Source organism: Sciurus carolinensis, chromosome 18 (assembly GCF_902686445.1).
Source record: "Sciurus carolinensis chromosome 18, mSciCar1.2, whole genome shotgun sequence".
NCBI classification, from domain to species: domain Eukaryota; kingdom Metazoa; phylum Chordata; class Mammalia; order Rodentia; family Sciuridae; genus Sciurus; species Sciurus carolinensis.
This window is the reverse complement of record NC_062230.1, coordinates 25,634,935-25,648,051: the sequence shown is the minus strand read 5'-3', so window position 1 is coordinate 25,648,051 and position 13,117 is coordinate 25,634,935. Positions and strand designations below refer to the sequence as shown.

Here is a 13,117-nt window from a genome sequence, read left to right as displayed (position 1 = left end):
GGCTGCCCAGAGTGCCAGCATCTCAGTGCCTAGCAGCTCAGCCCGGGGTCCTAACTGGCTCAGGGCCCTGGGTGACTTGTTGAGCTTTTGCCACATTACAGTTGTGTCCACTAAGGAAGAAACCCCTTCTTAAAACCCACGCGTCCAAGAGGGCAAGAAGGGACCTAGATGGTTATTTGTCATACTTGAAGTCCCAAAATCCCAGTCTAGCAGAAAGAAGGTCAGGGAACTGGTGAAGAAAGTTCTGGCAAAGCCCCGCAGCTGTCCTGCCTAGCCTGCTCTCTGGTCCTCTCATGCCGCACACATTCACATGCCCTTTCACCCCAAAACCCAGAGTCCCCTCTGAATCTGCTGCAGAAGATAGGCCAAACGTCTGAGCATGCTACTCCCTATATCCCTCCCTACAAAAGTTCCCGATTGACAGATTGAGGTTGGGGAGACTGGGACACGGCCCGCCACAGAGAACAGGCCTGTGATGGGGAAGACGGCCTGTTTTCTAGAACATGAAAGAGAACCCGGACAGAGAGAAGATGCCCCCCTTGAAAGATCTGAACCGGCACCCACTCCCTGGCAGAGTGGGCATGTCCCCAGGTGAGGCATGGCGTGGGCAGGCGAGGGATGGAGAGTAACGAAGGGATTAGTGAATCGTGAGCACGCGCCCACCCTCTGCCAAGAGGGTCCCGCGAAGCCTTGAGTCGGTCCTAGGCTGCAGGTTCCCTATCGACTCGTTTTACTGACAGAGGGCTCACACTGTGCCAGCGAATCACTTTTTGATGAAAGTACTCAGCTCATTAACCTAAAACCGTATTTTAATTTCAAGGTCAAAAATATAGCAGAGCAGCCCAGGGCAGAGTTCTGGAGCCAGTCAGAGCAGGCTGGAATCTTTCCTCTGCTTCTTACTAGCTCTGTGTCCTGTCCAGCTCATCTGTACCCGGGATGCTGTGCGGGTGAAATGACCCAAGTCCACAAAGCACTTAGCACCATGCCTGGGAAACCCCAGGACTCAGTGACCCCAGCTCTAGCTATTGCCAACCCAGGGGAAGCCAGGAGACCTAGCTGGGGGACAAGAGGTACCTCAGAGCTGTCCCAGAGCCCCATTTCCAGGTGCAGTGTGTAGATGAAGGTGAGATGTCTCTAAAGCACACTGTTCAGCTTTATCACCGGAACCTCCCAGGCTGCCCCCGTCAACAGGCCAATGTCCTCTCCTGTAGCCCAGTCCATGCGAAAAGGGGTGACAGAAAGGAGGAGGAAGCCCAACTCCAGGACAGCAGGGCCCACCTTCTCACTCTTCTACACGGAGACAGGGAACCACACGGGTAAGTCGGAGGCCCCACAAGTGTCTGGCCGACCCCGGCCCCATAGGAACTGTAAGGGCAGCAAGAGGCCCCATGGGAAGGACACCCCTCCAGCTACCCAGGACCTGCCAGCTCTGCAGTGCCTCTGGAGCAGGTCTGTCTTCAAACAACTGAGTTCTCCCAGCCCAAGGAAATGGACATGCAAAGTCCTGGCACTGCCCAGAGAATGAGAAAATTCAGTACCAAAGATGAGCTCTCCCGGGATTCGTGGGTTTGAGCGGGCAACTGTCTTAGCTCTGAAGCTAACTGGGAAAAGGGGTGGAGAAGATTCCCCTAGGCCAGCCTGATGGACTTCCGTGAAATGGTACCCATCTGAGCAGTGGTCCCCTGCTCCCTGGAGAAGGGCGGTCCTGGGCAGCATTCCTGCAGGCCACCGAGCAGCCCCCTCCGACCTCTCCAGCAGATTGCAGCTCAGGGAACTGACAACCAACCTGACAGGCAGAGACACTGACAGGAGAGGGGGGGGGGGAGAAGAGATGCACAGGGTGACCTGGCTCTGTTCCTCCTAGGCTTGGTGTTCAAGAAGTACCCCCAAAGAAGGGCTATAAGAACCATCAACTCATCTATGAAGTTGCCCAGAAAGGATACAGTTTGCTCAAGCCAAGAGGTATGAAGGATGTGCCCTCTGGATCCTTTCTTCCAGCAACCATTACTTCTAGGAGGGTGGGCGAACTTCAAAAAGGTGGCAAACTAAGACTGATTCCTCCCTGTGGTAAATGGGATAGTGGCTAAACATAGCTCAATTTAAAAATCTGGGTCTGCTGCTTCCTAGCTGGGTGACCTTGGGAAGTCACACAGCTGCATTCAATGTCTGTGTTTGCAAAAGGAAGACAATCGCACCTGTCTAATCAGATTGATGTTAGGATTAATTAAAGTGTATTTTATGTGAATTAAAGTACTTATTAGAGTAGGATCCTTTTGGTGGCAAGCAACAGAAATCCCCCTTCCTGTTCATATCCAGGAGATCAAACCGCTTTCTTCCCACAACCATTCAATAAAAGTCTGAACTTGGTTCTGATTGGGCTGATCCTGGATGCCATGCTCTGATTGCTTTGAGCCTACCCATCCTGGCACCTCTCATGACAAGGAGACAGAGATTATCCTGATTGGTTTAGAGTCTGAACTTTAGACCAATCAGAGCTTTCCATTCCAATTTCGTGATGGAGTGTTGACTATGGATGTTGGGGAAGCCACCACATCCCGCTAGAGAAAAGATGAATAAATTTTGTTCCTGTTCCCCATTTCTTGTTCTGTGGGAAAGAGTTTACATATGATGGATACTCAGTGAGGACCTGGGAACCCCACATTTCAAACATGAAACAGCTTTCAAACATGAGGTTTTAACAGGGGAGTTGGACAATCACTCAATCATCCTGAATTCCTAGACAATACTTCTTTCCTTTATTCTAAAGTGGATAGCAAATTACGGACTGAAAAACCTGAAGATGCAGCTCTCCAGATACATGGGTCCCCACTGTACCCATCAAAAGTCCAAGCAGAAATCAACCTCGGCCAAGCACTGCAGTGTCCTGCCCAGCATAGAGATTGATGTAAGGCCTCGTTTTGGTTGTTGGATTTTTCCTCCTATAGCTCCTTGACTCTCCTCGGGTGCAAAGGGTAGATCAGCGCACCTGGTTTCTAAGGGCCCAACCCCCCAAAGTGGATTATCTTCAGCCGATAGGAGATACGGGTCCTGTTGGGAGAAAAGTCAAGCCCATCACCCTCTAGGACAAAGGGCCTCATTGGAGAGAGGATTAAAAACGAGCAGAAGGCAGTGGCGGGGGACTCACCAAACCAACTCGGTACCCGCAGTGCTGTTGCTGGTTCTGCTAGGAGGCAGCACATGGGGCCTACGACAAGAGGCCAGGGGTTCCTGGTTCTGTTTTCTCTTTGGGGGAAGAGTTTTCCCCTTGCTTTGACAGTGGAACAAGTAAATTTAGTACAAAATGAAAATCTAATCATTTTCCCCCTTGTCCTTTTAAAGCACGTTTTCAACATTAAGAGGGAACTAAAAATAACTCAAAATTCGAAATTATCCATTGGAAAAGCTCAGGGTTTCCTCAGAGTACTGCTCCCTCTCTCTCCAAGCTCATCCTTCAGTTCAAAGTTGGTGGTCTTCTCACCCCACCACTGAGGGTCATTCTTTTTATTATTACAATCACTGCATGAAACCGTTATCCTAACCCCTGCCGCCTCTGTAGAACCATAAATCCAGTAGTTACATAGAAGGAAACAAGAGCTTTTCAAGAAACCAAAGTGTGTGCTGGACAGATGTTTTGGGAATTGTTAATCACGGTGGAAGACCCTGTTTTAGGGTACGAGGGTAGCTGGCAGGGTGGGTATTCGCTCCGCTTACCTCCACCCAGGGAGTGGTGAAGCACATTCAGTGGACACGCAGGGAGACGGAGGTGTACATCGCGTGCTTGGAGAAGCTGATGAGGTGCTACGTCCAGAGGCTGCAGTGGCTGCTGTCCGGTGAGCTTGGCCCCTGTCCTGGAGGGTGGAGGGGCAGGAGGGGAGGCGGAAGGTGCACTCCAGGGACCCCAGGGTCCGTCCTTCCGAGGCCCTGGCCCTCACAAGCTGTCAGGTCAGGGGACTAAGCCAGGAGGGTCACTCAGGTACATGAGTTCTGGGCTCAGAGGTCAGGCAGCAGGGTAGCGTGCAGGCCACAGAGCCCCAGAGCATTGACACCAGAGAGTCAAGCTCACGTCACAGCACAGGATCAGCTGGGAAGACAGAAACCACCCCAAGTAGGCTGGGAGGATGGCTAGAACCAGACGGGAGGGGATTTAGGCTTTGGGGCCTGGAGGGACAGTAGAAGGAAGGACTGAGACTCACGTAGAAATCCTACAGACAGCCTTGTGTGGGCCACGCAGGACCCCATGGAAATTCATTAGGTCCAATCCTCTGCAGCAGAACCTCCTGCAGGCAGTCCCCGGACAGCAGCGTGGCAGTGACTTTCCAGTTACTGCATTTGCCAGGACACCCTCCTCCTGGTCCCCCGACTCCTCCACAGAATCACAATCCTAGCAGTTTAACCGAAGGAAACGAGATTTGAAACAAAACTGTACGCTTGATAGATGTTTGGGAACTGTTGATCACAGCGGAAGACACATTTTAGAGGGTGATGAGGGCGTGAGGAAACGGCCGGGGGCAGGCACAGAGGGGGTGGGCTCTCCCATTCCCACCTCACTGACCTGTGGGGTGCGTGTGCAGAGCAGGGTCAGCGACTTCTGTAGTACGGACCCCTCACCTCAGGTGCACACCCGAACGCTCGCTCTTCAGTACCTCCCGGGGTCGGTCCTTCCTTCTTCCTTCCTTCCTTCCTCCCTCTCTTCCTTCCTTCCTTCCTTCTTCTCTTCCTTCCTTCCTTCCTCTCTTCCTCCCTCTCTTCCTTCCTCCCTTCAACAAGTAAGTGGTTCTCTCCTGCTAGGTGCTGGGGAGTGGGTGGAAAGCAAATCCCACTGGGATTCCTGAACTGATGGAAACCGTAGGAGAAGGCAGACATTAATCAAAGAGTCACAAACGAGTCTAATGTCACACTGTGGCAGGTGTAGGGAGAGAAGGGACATGGTGCTTAGAGGGGCATTTGGCCTGGGTAGGTAGGAAGGTCAAAGAGGCTTCCCCAAGGAGGGGGTGTATGAGCTGAGATCCCACCGAGGTTAAATGGGCAAGAACAGAAACCACTGAGGTGCTTAGGGGGAGAGAGGATGCTGAGAACAGGACTGAAGGGGAGGAGAGTCTGCCTGAGTGAGGCCCCGGAAGACGCCGTCGAGTCTGTTATTTATCAAGAGCAATGGGAAGCTTTTTTTTTTTTTCTTTTTTTTTTTTTTTCAGTGCTGGGGATTGAACCCAGGGCCTTGTGCTTGCGAGGCAGGCACTCTACCAGCTGAGCTATCTCCCCAGTCTCCATTCAAAGATTTTAAATGAGAGCAAAGTGATCGACCTTTGCAGTATTCCCTTTCATTCTATAAAAAGAAATTTTTTTGTTGTTGTTCCAAGGATTGAACCCAGGGAGCCCTCAACTGCTGAGCCACATCCCAGCGCTTTTTATTTTTTATTTTGAGACAGGGTCTCGCTAAGTTACTGAGGCTGGTTTTGAACTCATGATCCTCCTGCCTCAGCCTCCCAAGCCTCTGGGATTACAGGCGTGCGCCACTGCGCTCAGCTTACAAAACAAATTCTTGAGGGCTAGAGTGGAATGAGGTCGACCTGGTTGTAGCCCAGGTGGAAGATCAAGGTAGCTGGCAAGGGGTAGTCATCGTGGAGATGGATGAAGGAGGCAGGGTTAGCGAGGTCTGCGGGGTAAGAGCGGCAGGCTTGGTAGCTTGCGCTGTTTCCACTGGTTCCCAAGGGGATCAGCCGGCCATTTGTGGGTGGAGGTCTGTCAAGGGCTGACCAGCTGACTCGATGTCCTCATGGCACCCGCTTCTTCCTCTGACATGAGCATTGCCAGAGAAGACCCAGAGGAGTCCTGGAGGTTCCAGGGCAGCAGGTCCAGCCAGCCCAGCCTCCCATTCCTGGAGAGTGACTGGCCGCTTTGTAGCAGTTTTTCGGTTTTTCCGACTGCCCCAGGGAGGTCCCGGAGGTGTGTTTGAGAATGCTGGACACCTCGTCTGCTTGTTGGTTCCCCCTGGGTTCCCTCCTGGGTCTCCTCGTGACCCACGATCAGGGTTAGAGGTTGTCTGACTGAAGTGCAGACAGGGGAGATGGACCTGGCTCGGACGCACCAGGTTGGGTGATCCTGGGCCTCGGTTCCCCCTGGTCTGAACCCAAGCCCCTGAACAAACTCTCTGCTTTCTCCCCAGAGGTGTCTCTGTCCCACCTTGCCTTGCTCCTGGCGTTGGCTTTCTGCTCCTCGGATGCTCAGGCATGCCCTGCCTGTCTCTCCGTCCCTGGGGCCTTCCACAGGCTGCTCTCTCTACCTGCAGGGTCCCCAGCCCTCCAGTCCAGCTGCTTCATGTCCTTGGCTTCTCTGCTCCCCACCTTACTCCACCTGATTTCAATTCTTCCCATTACATGCTCCCACGACTCTCCTCCGTCACAGCCTCAGCAGAGTTGTCATGGTTCCAGTCTGTCTTCCTTCCCTGACTGTAAGCCCCGTGAGGGCAGGGACCCTCGTCTCTCGTCCCTGGTACTTTGCACTGTACTCAGTTGTTTTCTGTTGACCAGCTGACTAGCCACGTGGTCGCTAGCATCTTTTCCAGCCCCAAATAATACTGCGACACTCTTTCATCCAATCTCAAAATTTTAGGGATGTGAAATCTCCAGCTCTGGGACATTATAGTCATTTTGACAAATTATCACAGGCAAAGCCAGAGCTGAAATCTTGATCTTCCAAAGCCCAGGGCACTGGCTGCCTCTGCATTTGAACAGATGGCTCTGGCCCATCCAATGACACCACCAGGTCATCTCCCCGGGGGAACTCAGATCGCTCATCAGCCAGGCAATGGTTTTGCAAGACTTTTTACCCTTGATAGATAGAGTGAGGAAGACCCAGGAGGGAGACCCCCTCAATCCTTCCCTGCCTCTGCCCCACCCATCTCGGAGCAGGGAGCCGCCGGCTGTTTGGCGTCATCTTGGAGAGCAAAGTGTGCATCCTGCTGGACACGTCGGGCTCCATGGGCCCCTACCTGCAGCAGGTGAAGACAGAGCTGGTTCTGCTGATTTGGGAGCAGCTCCGGAAGCACTGCGACAGGTGAGAAGCAGGATGGTGAGTGGCGAGGGCTCTGGAAGATGGAAGAGGCGGTTCCTAGGGCTCCCCTGGCCACCCAGGGGCCCTCCCACAGTCCATCAGGCCTGGAGCCTTTGGAAGGTCTCTTCTGAGTACCTTACCACACAGGAAAGAATACTGTGCTGCTCTGCTGCAGAAAGAAAGCAGTTTTTAGAATAGGGACAGTGGCAAGCATAGTAAAATCACTGTGATGTGGCCTTTTTTTTTTTTTTTTTTTTGGGCGGTGCTGGGGATTGAACCCAGGCCCTTGTGTTTGCGAGGCAAGCACTCTACCAACTGAGCTATATCCTCAGCCCCATGATGTGGCCTTGAATTAAGGTTTTCAGCTGAATTCCAGTTTTATTTTTTTTATTTTTTATTTTTCTTTGTGGTTCTGGGTGTTAGCACAAGAAGACGGAGACAGGTGCAAACCTCACGAACCATCTCAGCTGTTTATTCAGGAGCCAAGTTTCACACCAGAGCAGGGGATGCAGGGATAAAAATGGTGCTGGTGGACCCCAGTTTCCTGGTGGAACCTGAGCCACTGAAGAAAGAAAGGGACTAGGCTTATACAAGCTATTTGAGGGCTGGTCTAGTGAGCATGTCGGTTTTCTTGGGCACAAAGGGATTTGAGCTTTTCGGATCGGGGTCCGTGGGCAGTGTCTGGAGAGGATTTACTCTGAAGGAGATTGATGCCTCCTAGAGACTGTTGCTTTAGGGGTGGTAAAACCCCTCCTCCCTGTCTGCAGTGGGCACCTGGAAAACCTTTGTCTTGGGAGGGGAAGTCCATCAGTGCGTGGCCTTCTTTTCACTCCCTTTTCCCCAGCCTCATTATCTTGGGGATTTTTTCATTTTCCATACCTATTACTGGGGACAGAACCCAGGGCCTCGCGCATGCCAGGAAGCCCTCTGCCACTGAGCTACACCCCCAGATCTTGAACTTTCTTTCTAAGTGTGAGGAGTTGTTTTTTTACTCTACCCAGAAGAGTTGACCTTGGAGGGACAGGAGACTCTGGTCCTAGGCTGGAACGCATTCCTACCTTACTGTGAGCAAGAGTCGACATTCATCAACCACTTTCTGTGTGCCAGGGGCTTTAAGTGCCTGGCTTTGTCAGTCCTCACAAAGACCTTAGGAAGTGTGGCCATTTTTCGGAAAAGGAAACTGAAACAAGGACTCAGAGAGGTTAAGTAATTTACCCACGATCACATCCCCAGTCAGGGCCCGAGCTGGGATTTAAATCAGTCTCTATCTTCATCGAGACTCTTCGGTCTGTGCCCTCTCACTCTCAGGGGGCCCACAGTTGATTTGTAGGGGTCTTCAGTGAACACCCCTCATTAGGGGTGACTTCCCTGGAACCAGCCGGGGCTGGCCTGTGCTGACCCATCTCTCTCTCCTCTCTCTGTTCTCCATTTCTTCTTTTCTCCTCCCCAGTTTTAACCTGCTCAGTTTTGCAGAGGGTCTACAGCCATGGCAGGGCACTCTGGTGGAGACCACAGATGCAGCGTGTCATGAGGCTATGCAGTGGGTGACCCACCTGCAAGCTCATGGGAGCACCTCAGTCTCGCAAGCATTGATGGCAAGTGCCACCATGGACCCTGACCCTGTAGCACAACAGAAACACCAACACCCTCTATGCTGATATTGTGTTTTGCTTTGGGCTCTACAAAGAAGGTACTCTATTTCATCTTCCCAACAACTCAGTGAGAAGGGAATTCTTATTCTTGCTTTGAGGTGAAGACACAGAGGTTCAGAGAGGTTAAGTGACTTGCTTGAGGTTAACCAGCTAGGAAGTGAGCTATGCCCTTCCTCCTGAACCTCAGCAGCTTCCTGGGTCTGTCTGAGGCTGAAAGGGGGGTCTCAGTCTTAATGGACAAGTCAGTGGCATCCTTCAGACACATTTTCCTTGGGAACAGCAGAGGCCACGGTCAGGCAAGTGGGTTTTGCCTTTCTGGTGAAAACCTTTCTGTGATCCCTCAGAAAGCATTCAGTTTTCAAGATGTGCAAGGATTGTACCTCCTCACTGATGGGAAGCCAGATACCAGCTGCGATTTTGTTCTAAGCGCTGTCCACAGACTCCAGGAGGAGAGAGACGTGAAGGTGCACACCATCTCCCTGAACTGCACAGACAGGTGAGCCTCCAGGCTCAGGGCTGATCTTGCTGCTCTTCCCAGGGCCCCGGCTCTGAGGCAGGAGGTCTGATCGCCTCGCCTCCTCTGGGTCCTCCCTTGGATTTTCTCTCTGTGTCTAAACCATGGGATCCATGAGGTCATACTGTGCTCCTGACAGGCCTACCACACAGTGGGCACTGGAGAAATAAACAGGGCCAGAGTGTGCTGGCCGTGTGCTTTGAGGAGGTCCTGGCTCAATGGCGACAAGCAGCCGCTCGTAACCTGGTTGGGAACCTGTATTTGGTGCGGCTGACCACGGTCCCCGAGGCACAATCTAGGCCCGGTGCCAGGTCGCTTGCCCTTAAGCCCCACAGTCTTGTGTTCTCCGTGGGCCTCAGGCCTCCCCAAGCCCTGCCACCCTCAGGCCTCTGTTCCTTCCCCAGAGCAGCAGTGGAGTTCCTGAGGAAGCTGGCTGCCCTCACCGGGGGACGCTATCACTGCCCGGTTGGTGAGGACGCACTCTGTGGGATTCGTGACCTGCTCACCAGAGGCTTCGTCCATGAAAAGGTAGGTGCAGGGGTGGCGAGTGCGGGGTCTGTTGGAACAGACCGGTGAGACGTCCACAGCCCCACGTTTCCTCCTCAGACCTCTGCTTCCCTCGTGAGCAAACGTTGACTTGGAGGGGTTGTTTTCCTGCAGTTCACCTTTTAAGCAGACTCCTCGCAAGAGGAGAGAAGCAGGGTGTCGGGGCATTATTAGTACAGATCGGTTTGTGTTTGCTGAGCACTTACTATGTGCAAGTATATTGCTTTCTGCATCTGACCTCTATGAATTATATTAATATTACTTAATACCCACTTAGATGAACTTCCAACCACTATTATGCCCACTTAAATGAACCAACAGGCTCAGCCAGCTTGAGGAATACCCCAGAAGGGGTGAAGCTGGACCCAAAACACCTTGCTCTCAGTCGCCATGTTTAATTCCTATGGATCTGTCACCTGGTAATCAGTTCACTGAAACCTGGACAGCTGTTAACAACAGATCTAGTGAAGTCATAGGTTATCTACTAAGTGACAAATTAGTGAGTGGGGTTCTAGTGGTCCTCTTCTGATTTGATAGAAAAGTGGCGAACTTATCTAAACCTTTTAAGAAACGTGGTGGTGTTGCCGATAACATTTCCAGCGGGCAGAATCATCAAGTAAAACCACCAATCAGAAATTAAAATCTCTTTTCGGAGGTTAAAGGTTACTTTCCCAGGACACAACATAATTCCTGAAGTTTGGATGGCCTCTCATGAGTCCTTCATCCAGGTGACTTCTAGGGACAGATCAGACAAATAATACACAGGACAGAACAAGTTGGTAAAAGTAATGAATATTTATTCACCCGGGGGGTCCATGTCACTTAGGAGAAGATGATTGACAGGATCAGGCAGATTCTCAGTGAACAGCTTCTACTCACAGTGTGGGAGTCCTCTGCTACTAGTGCCAGGCAGAGGGGACAGCTTCATCTCTTCCTTAGACCTTGTTAATTGTGAGAATGTGTGTTTTTAAGGCTAGGCTCTGGAATTTCGGTAATGAACATTTTTTAAAGCTTGCCTGTGAAGCTCTGTTTTACTCAGAGGAATGGGGAGCAGGCTGAAGAAAGTTTACCGAGTGACTAGCAGTGAGACAAGCACTGTGTACCCGTTCTGCCCCTGGGTCCAGAGGAGCACCAACTTCACTGAGGTTCAGAGCCTATCTTGGTTTGCCACCACCCACTGCCTCTCAGTCCTCTTATTGCAAAGTGTCCTGTGTGCAGAGTAATTGACCTGGTCGATGGTGAGCTTCCTGTCCCAGGAGAGGTACAAGCTGAGGTCCCCAGGATTTCCTGCCCTGGGTGGTGCATTTAATTTGCTCTAAACATCTGAGATCTTGAATTTTCAGGTCCCATCTCATCATTTCCACGGTTTGACTTCACGCTCATTTCTCCTTTCCCAGGATCCAACATTGCCGCTGTTTGAAGGAGATGACTTAAGGAGATTGGCCCAGGAGGTCACCAAGGCCAGAGGTTTTCTCAAGCAAGCCCAGGCCTTCAGGTATGTCCTTCAAGCAGCCCCAGGCCCTGGGTGGGCTGGACCCCAATAAGATACGGCCCAACCCCGGTCATGGCACCCCGACTGCAAGACCTCGCGCCTGGCTTTTCCCCACCAGGCCCGGAAATCTGGGCACGAGGGGAACCGTTTTCCTTCATCTTCTGCCTATGCAGATCCCAATTCCAGAAGAAAAACAGCGTGGAACAGAAGGTCGCTCTTTGTTAGAGAAGTATTCTCAGGTAAGGGGAGGGGGCAGACTCCCCACCAGTGACCGCCCCACTAGAGGCCCGACGGCACCCTCTGTAGATGACTGGGACTGTGGGGGAGGAGCGGAAACCCCGATCCTGAGCATGGAAAGGCCTGGACCCACCATTCCAGGCATCAGGGCTCCCTGGAGCTGAGGAGGGGGAGGCTGTGTTCTTCGTGTGCAGGGCCACCCCGGGCCTACCCTCACTCACCCGCCCTGTCCCCTAACACACCCTACACTCCAGTTTTAAGGCTGTCGCTCACTGGGAAGCCCCTGCATCCAGCCCCCTGCCTGGATGTCCTTCTTGTCACGCTCTGCCTGCTCATTCATCAAGGCACAGTTCAGATGACATCAGATGTCATCACACTTCGGATGACAGTGGACTGTGGAGATGGCCCCGGGACCCACCTAGAGCCGGGAAGCTCCAGGCAGAGTTGGAAGCTTCTAGGCCTCCTGGACAACCCTGCCTCTTGCGGCACTCGGCCTTCGGGTTGAGGTTCTTTGCTCCTTTATCTAACTCTTCTCCTTGACTGAGGCTCCCTCAGGATGAGGCTGGCGTCCTGGCCATCTGTGGGTCCCCAAGCCTGCTCCGTGGCATTTACATGGTGAACAGTGAGTATGCGGCCGAGCGTGGGAGCCCAGTTCTGGAAACCAGCCCGACGAGCCCGCTTTTCCCAGCATCTCTCTTGTGCTTCCCAACACTCTGGTCCACAGGCCGATGCAGACTCACTCTCGTCCCCTCGGGGGGAAGAAGAAGCAGTGAGCCTCAGGGAGCCTATCCTGCTCAAGCAAACTGACCTGAGGCTGCTGTGGAACCCTGGCCAGGTGGAATGCTCTGCTCGAGCTTGAGAGAATCAGGCTGTGTCTTCCGAGCCCATCCCCCCTGTATATATGTGAAACGATGTGTCATGTGCTAATGTCATCTGACTGAGGTCATTTTCTAAAATTAAAAAATTGCTTTAATTTCATGAGTAGGGCCAAAACAACTAACTTTTTTTCTTTTTATTGTTGTTTGTTTGTTGGCAGTTGCTAGGGATCTCACCCAGAGCCTCACACATGCTAGGCAAGTGCTCTACCACTGAGTTACACCCCCAGTCGGACTTTAGCCAGCCTCAGCAACTTAGTGAGGTCCTAAGCAACTTCACAAGACCCTGTCTCAAAATCAAATATAAAAAAGGGCTGGGGATGTGGCTCCGTGGTTAAGTGCCCCTGAGTTCGATTCCTGTTACCAAAAAAAAAACCTTTATTAAAAGATTCCTATCCAGAACATATAAAGAATTTCAAATCAATAAAAAAAAGATAGATGTCTTAATATTTAAAAATGGACAAAAGACTCAAGCAAGCACAGATGGACAACAGGTGTATGTAAAGGGGCTGGTCAATCTTACCTGCCATGGAAAAGCAAATTAAAACCACAGTGAGATCCATTACACACCCACTAGAATGGCTAAAACCAAAAAGGACAATATCGAGGTTTGGAGCAAGTGAGTGGAATGCTCACACATTACCTGACTGCGGGTGAGGGGGTGTAAATTGGTTCAACCACTTTGGAAAACCATTTGGCAATTTCTACTCAAGGAAAACACATGTGTACTCTATGACCCAGTAATTCTGCT

At 51.8% G+C, this 13,117-nt stretch overlaps 1 protein-coding gene across 3 annotated transcripts in view; it reads left to right on the top strand.

Moving 5' to 3' along the window:
• Positions 1–12,470, top strand: part of Vwa3a (von Willebrand factor A domain containing 3A) — a 51,820-nt gene extending 39,350 nt beyond the window's left edge. Inside the window, exons 22-33 of one of the 3 annotated variants that reach the window (XM_047533619.1) lie at positions 501–591; positions 1,212–1,316; positions 1,865–1,962; positions 2,768–2,905; positions 3,722–3,830; positions 6,909–7,053; positions 8,501–8,645; positions 9,047–9,198; positions 9,621–9,744; positions 11,160–11,257; positions 11,428–11,493; positions 12,047–12,470. In XM_047533619.1, coding sequence (XP_047389575.1) covers positions 501–591; positions 1,212–1,316; positions 1,865–1,962; positions 2,768–2,905; positions 3,722–3,830; positions 6,909–7,053; positions 8,501–8,645; positions 9,047–9,198; positions 9,621–9,744; positions 11,160–11,257; positions 11,428–11,479 — 1,257 coding nt within the window. In that variant the 3' untranslated portion in view covers positions 11,480–11,493; positions 12,047–12,470. Of the gene's footprint in view, positions 1–500; positions 592–1,211; positions 1,317–1,864; positions 1,963–2,767; positions 2,906–3,721; positions 3,831–6,908; positions 7,054–8,500; positions 8,646–9,046; positions 9,199–9,620; positions 9,745–11,159; positions 11,258–11,427; positions 11,494–11,745 lie in introns of those variants that run through there. The other 2 variants (XM_047533618.1, XR_007106103.1) reach the window with 2 other exon arrangements.
• The last annotated feature ends 647 nt before the right edge of the window (positions 12,471–13,117 follow it).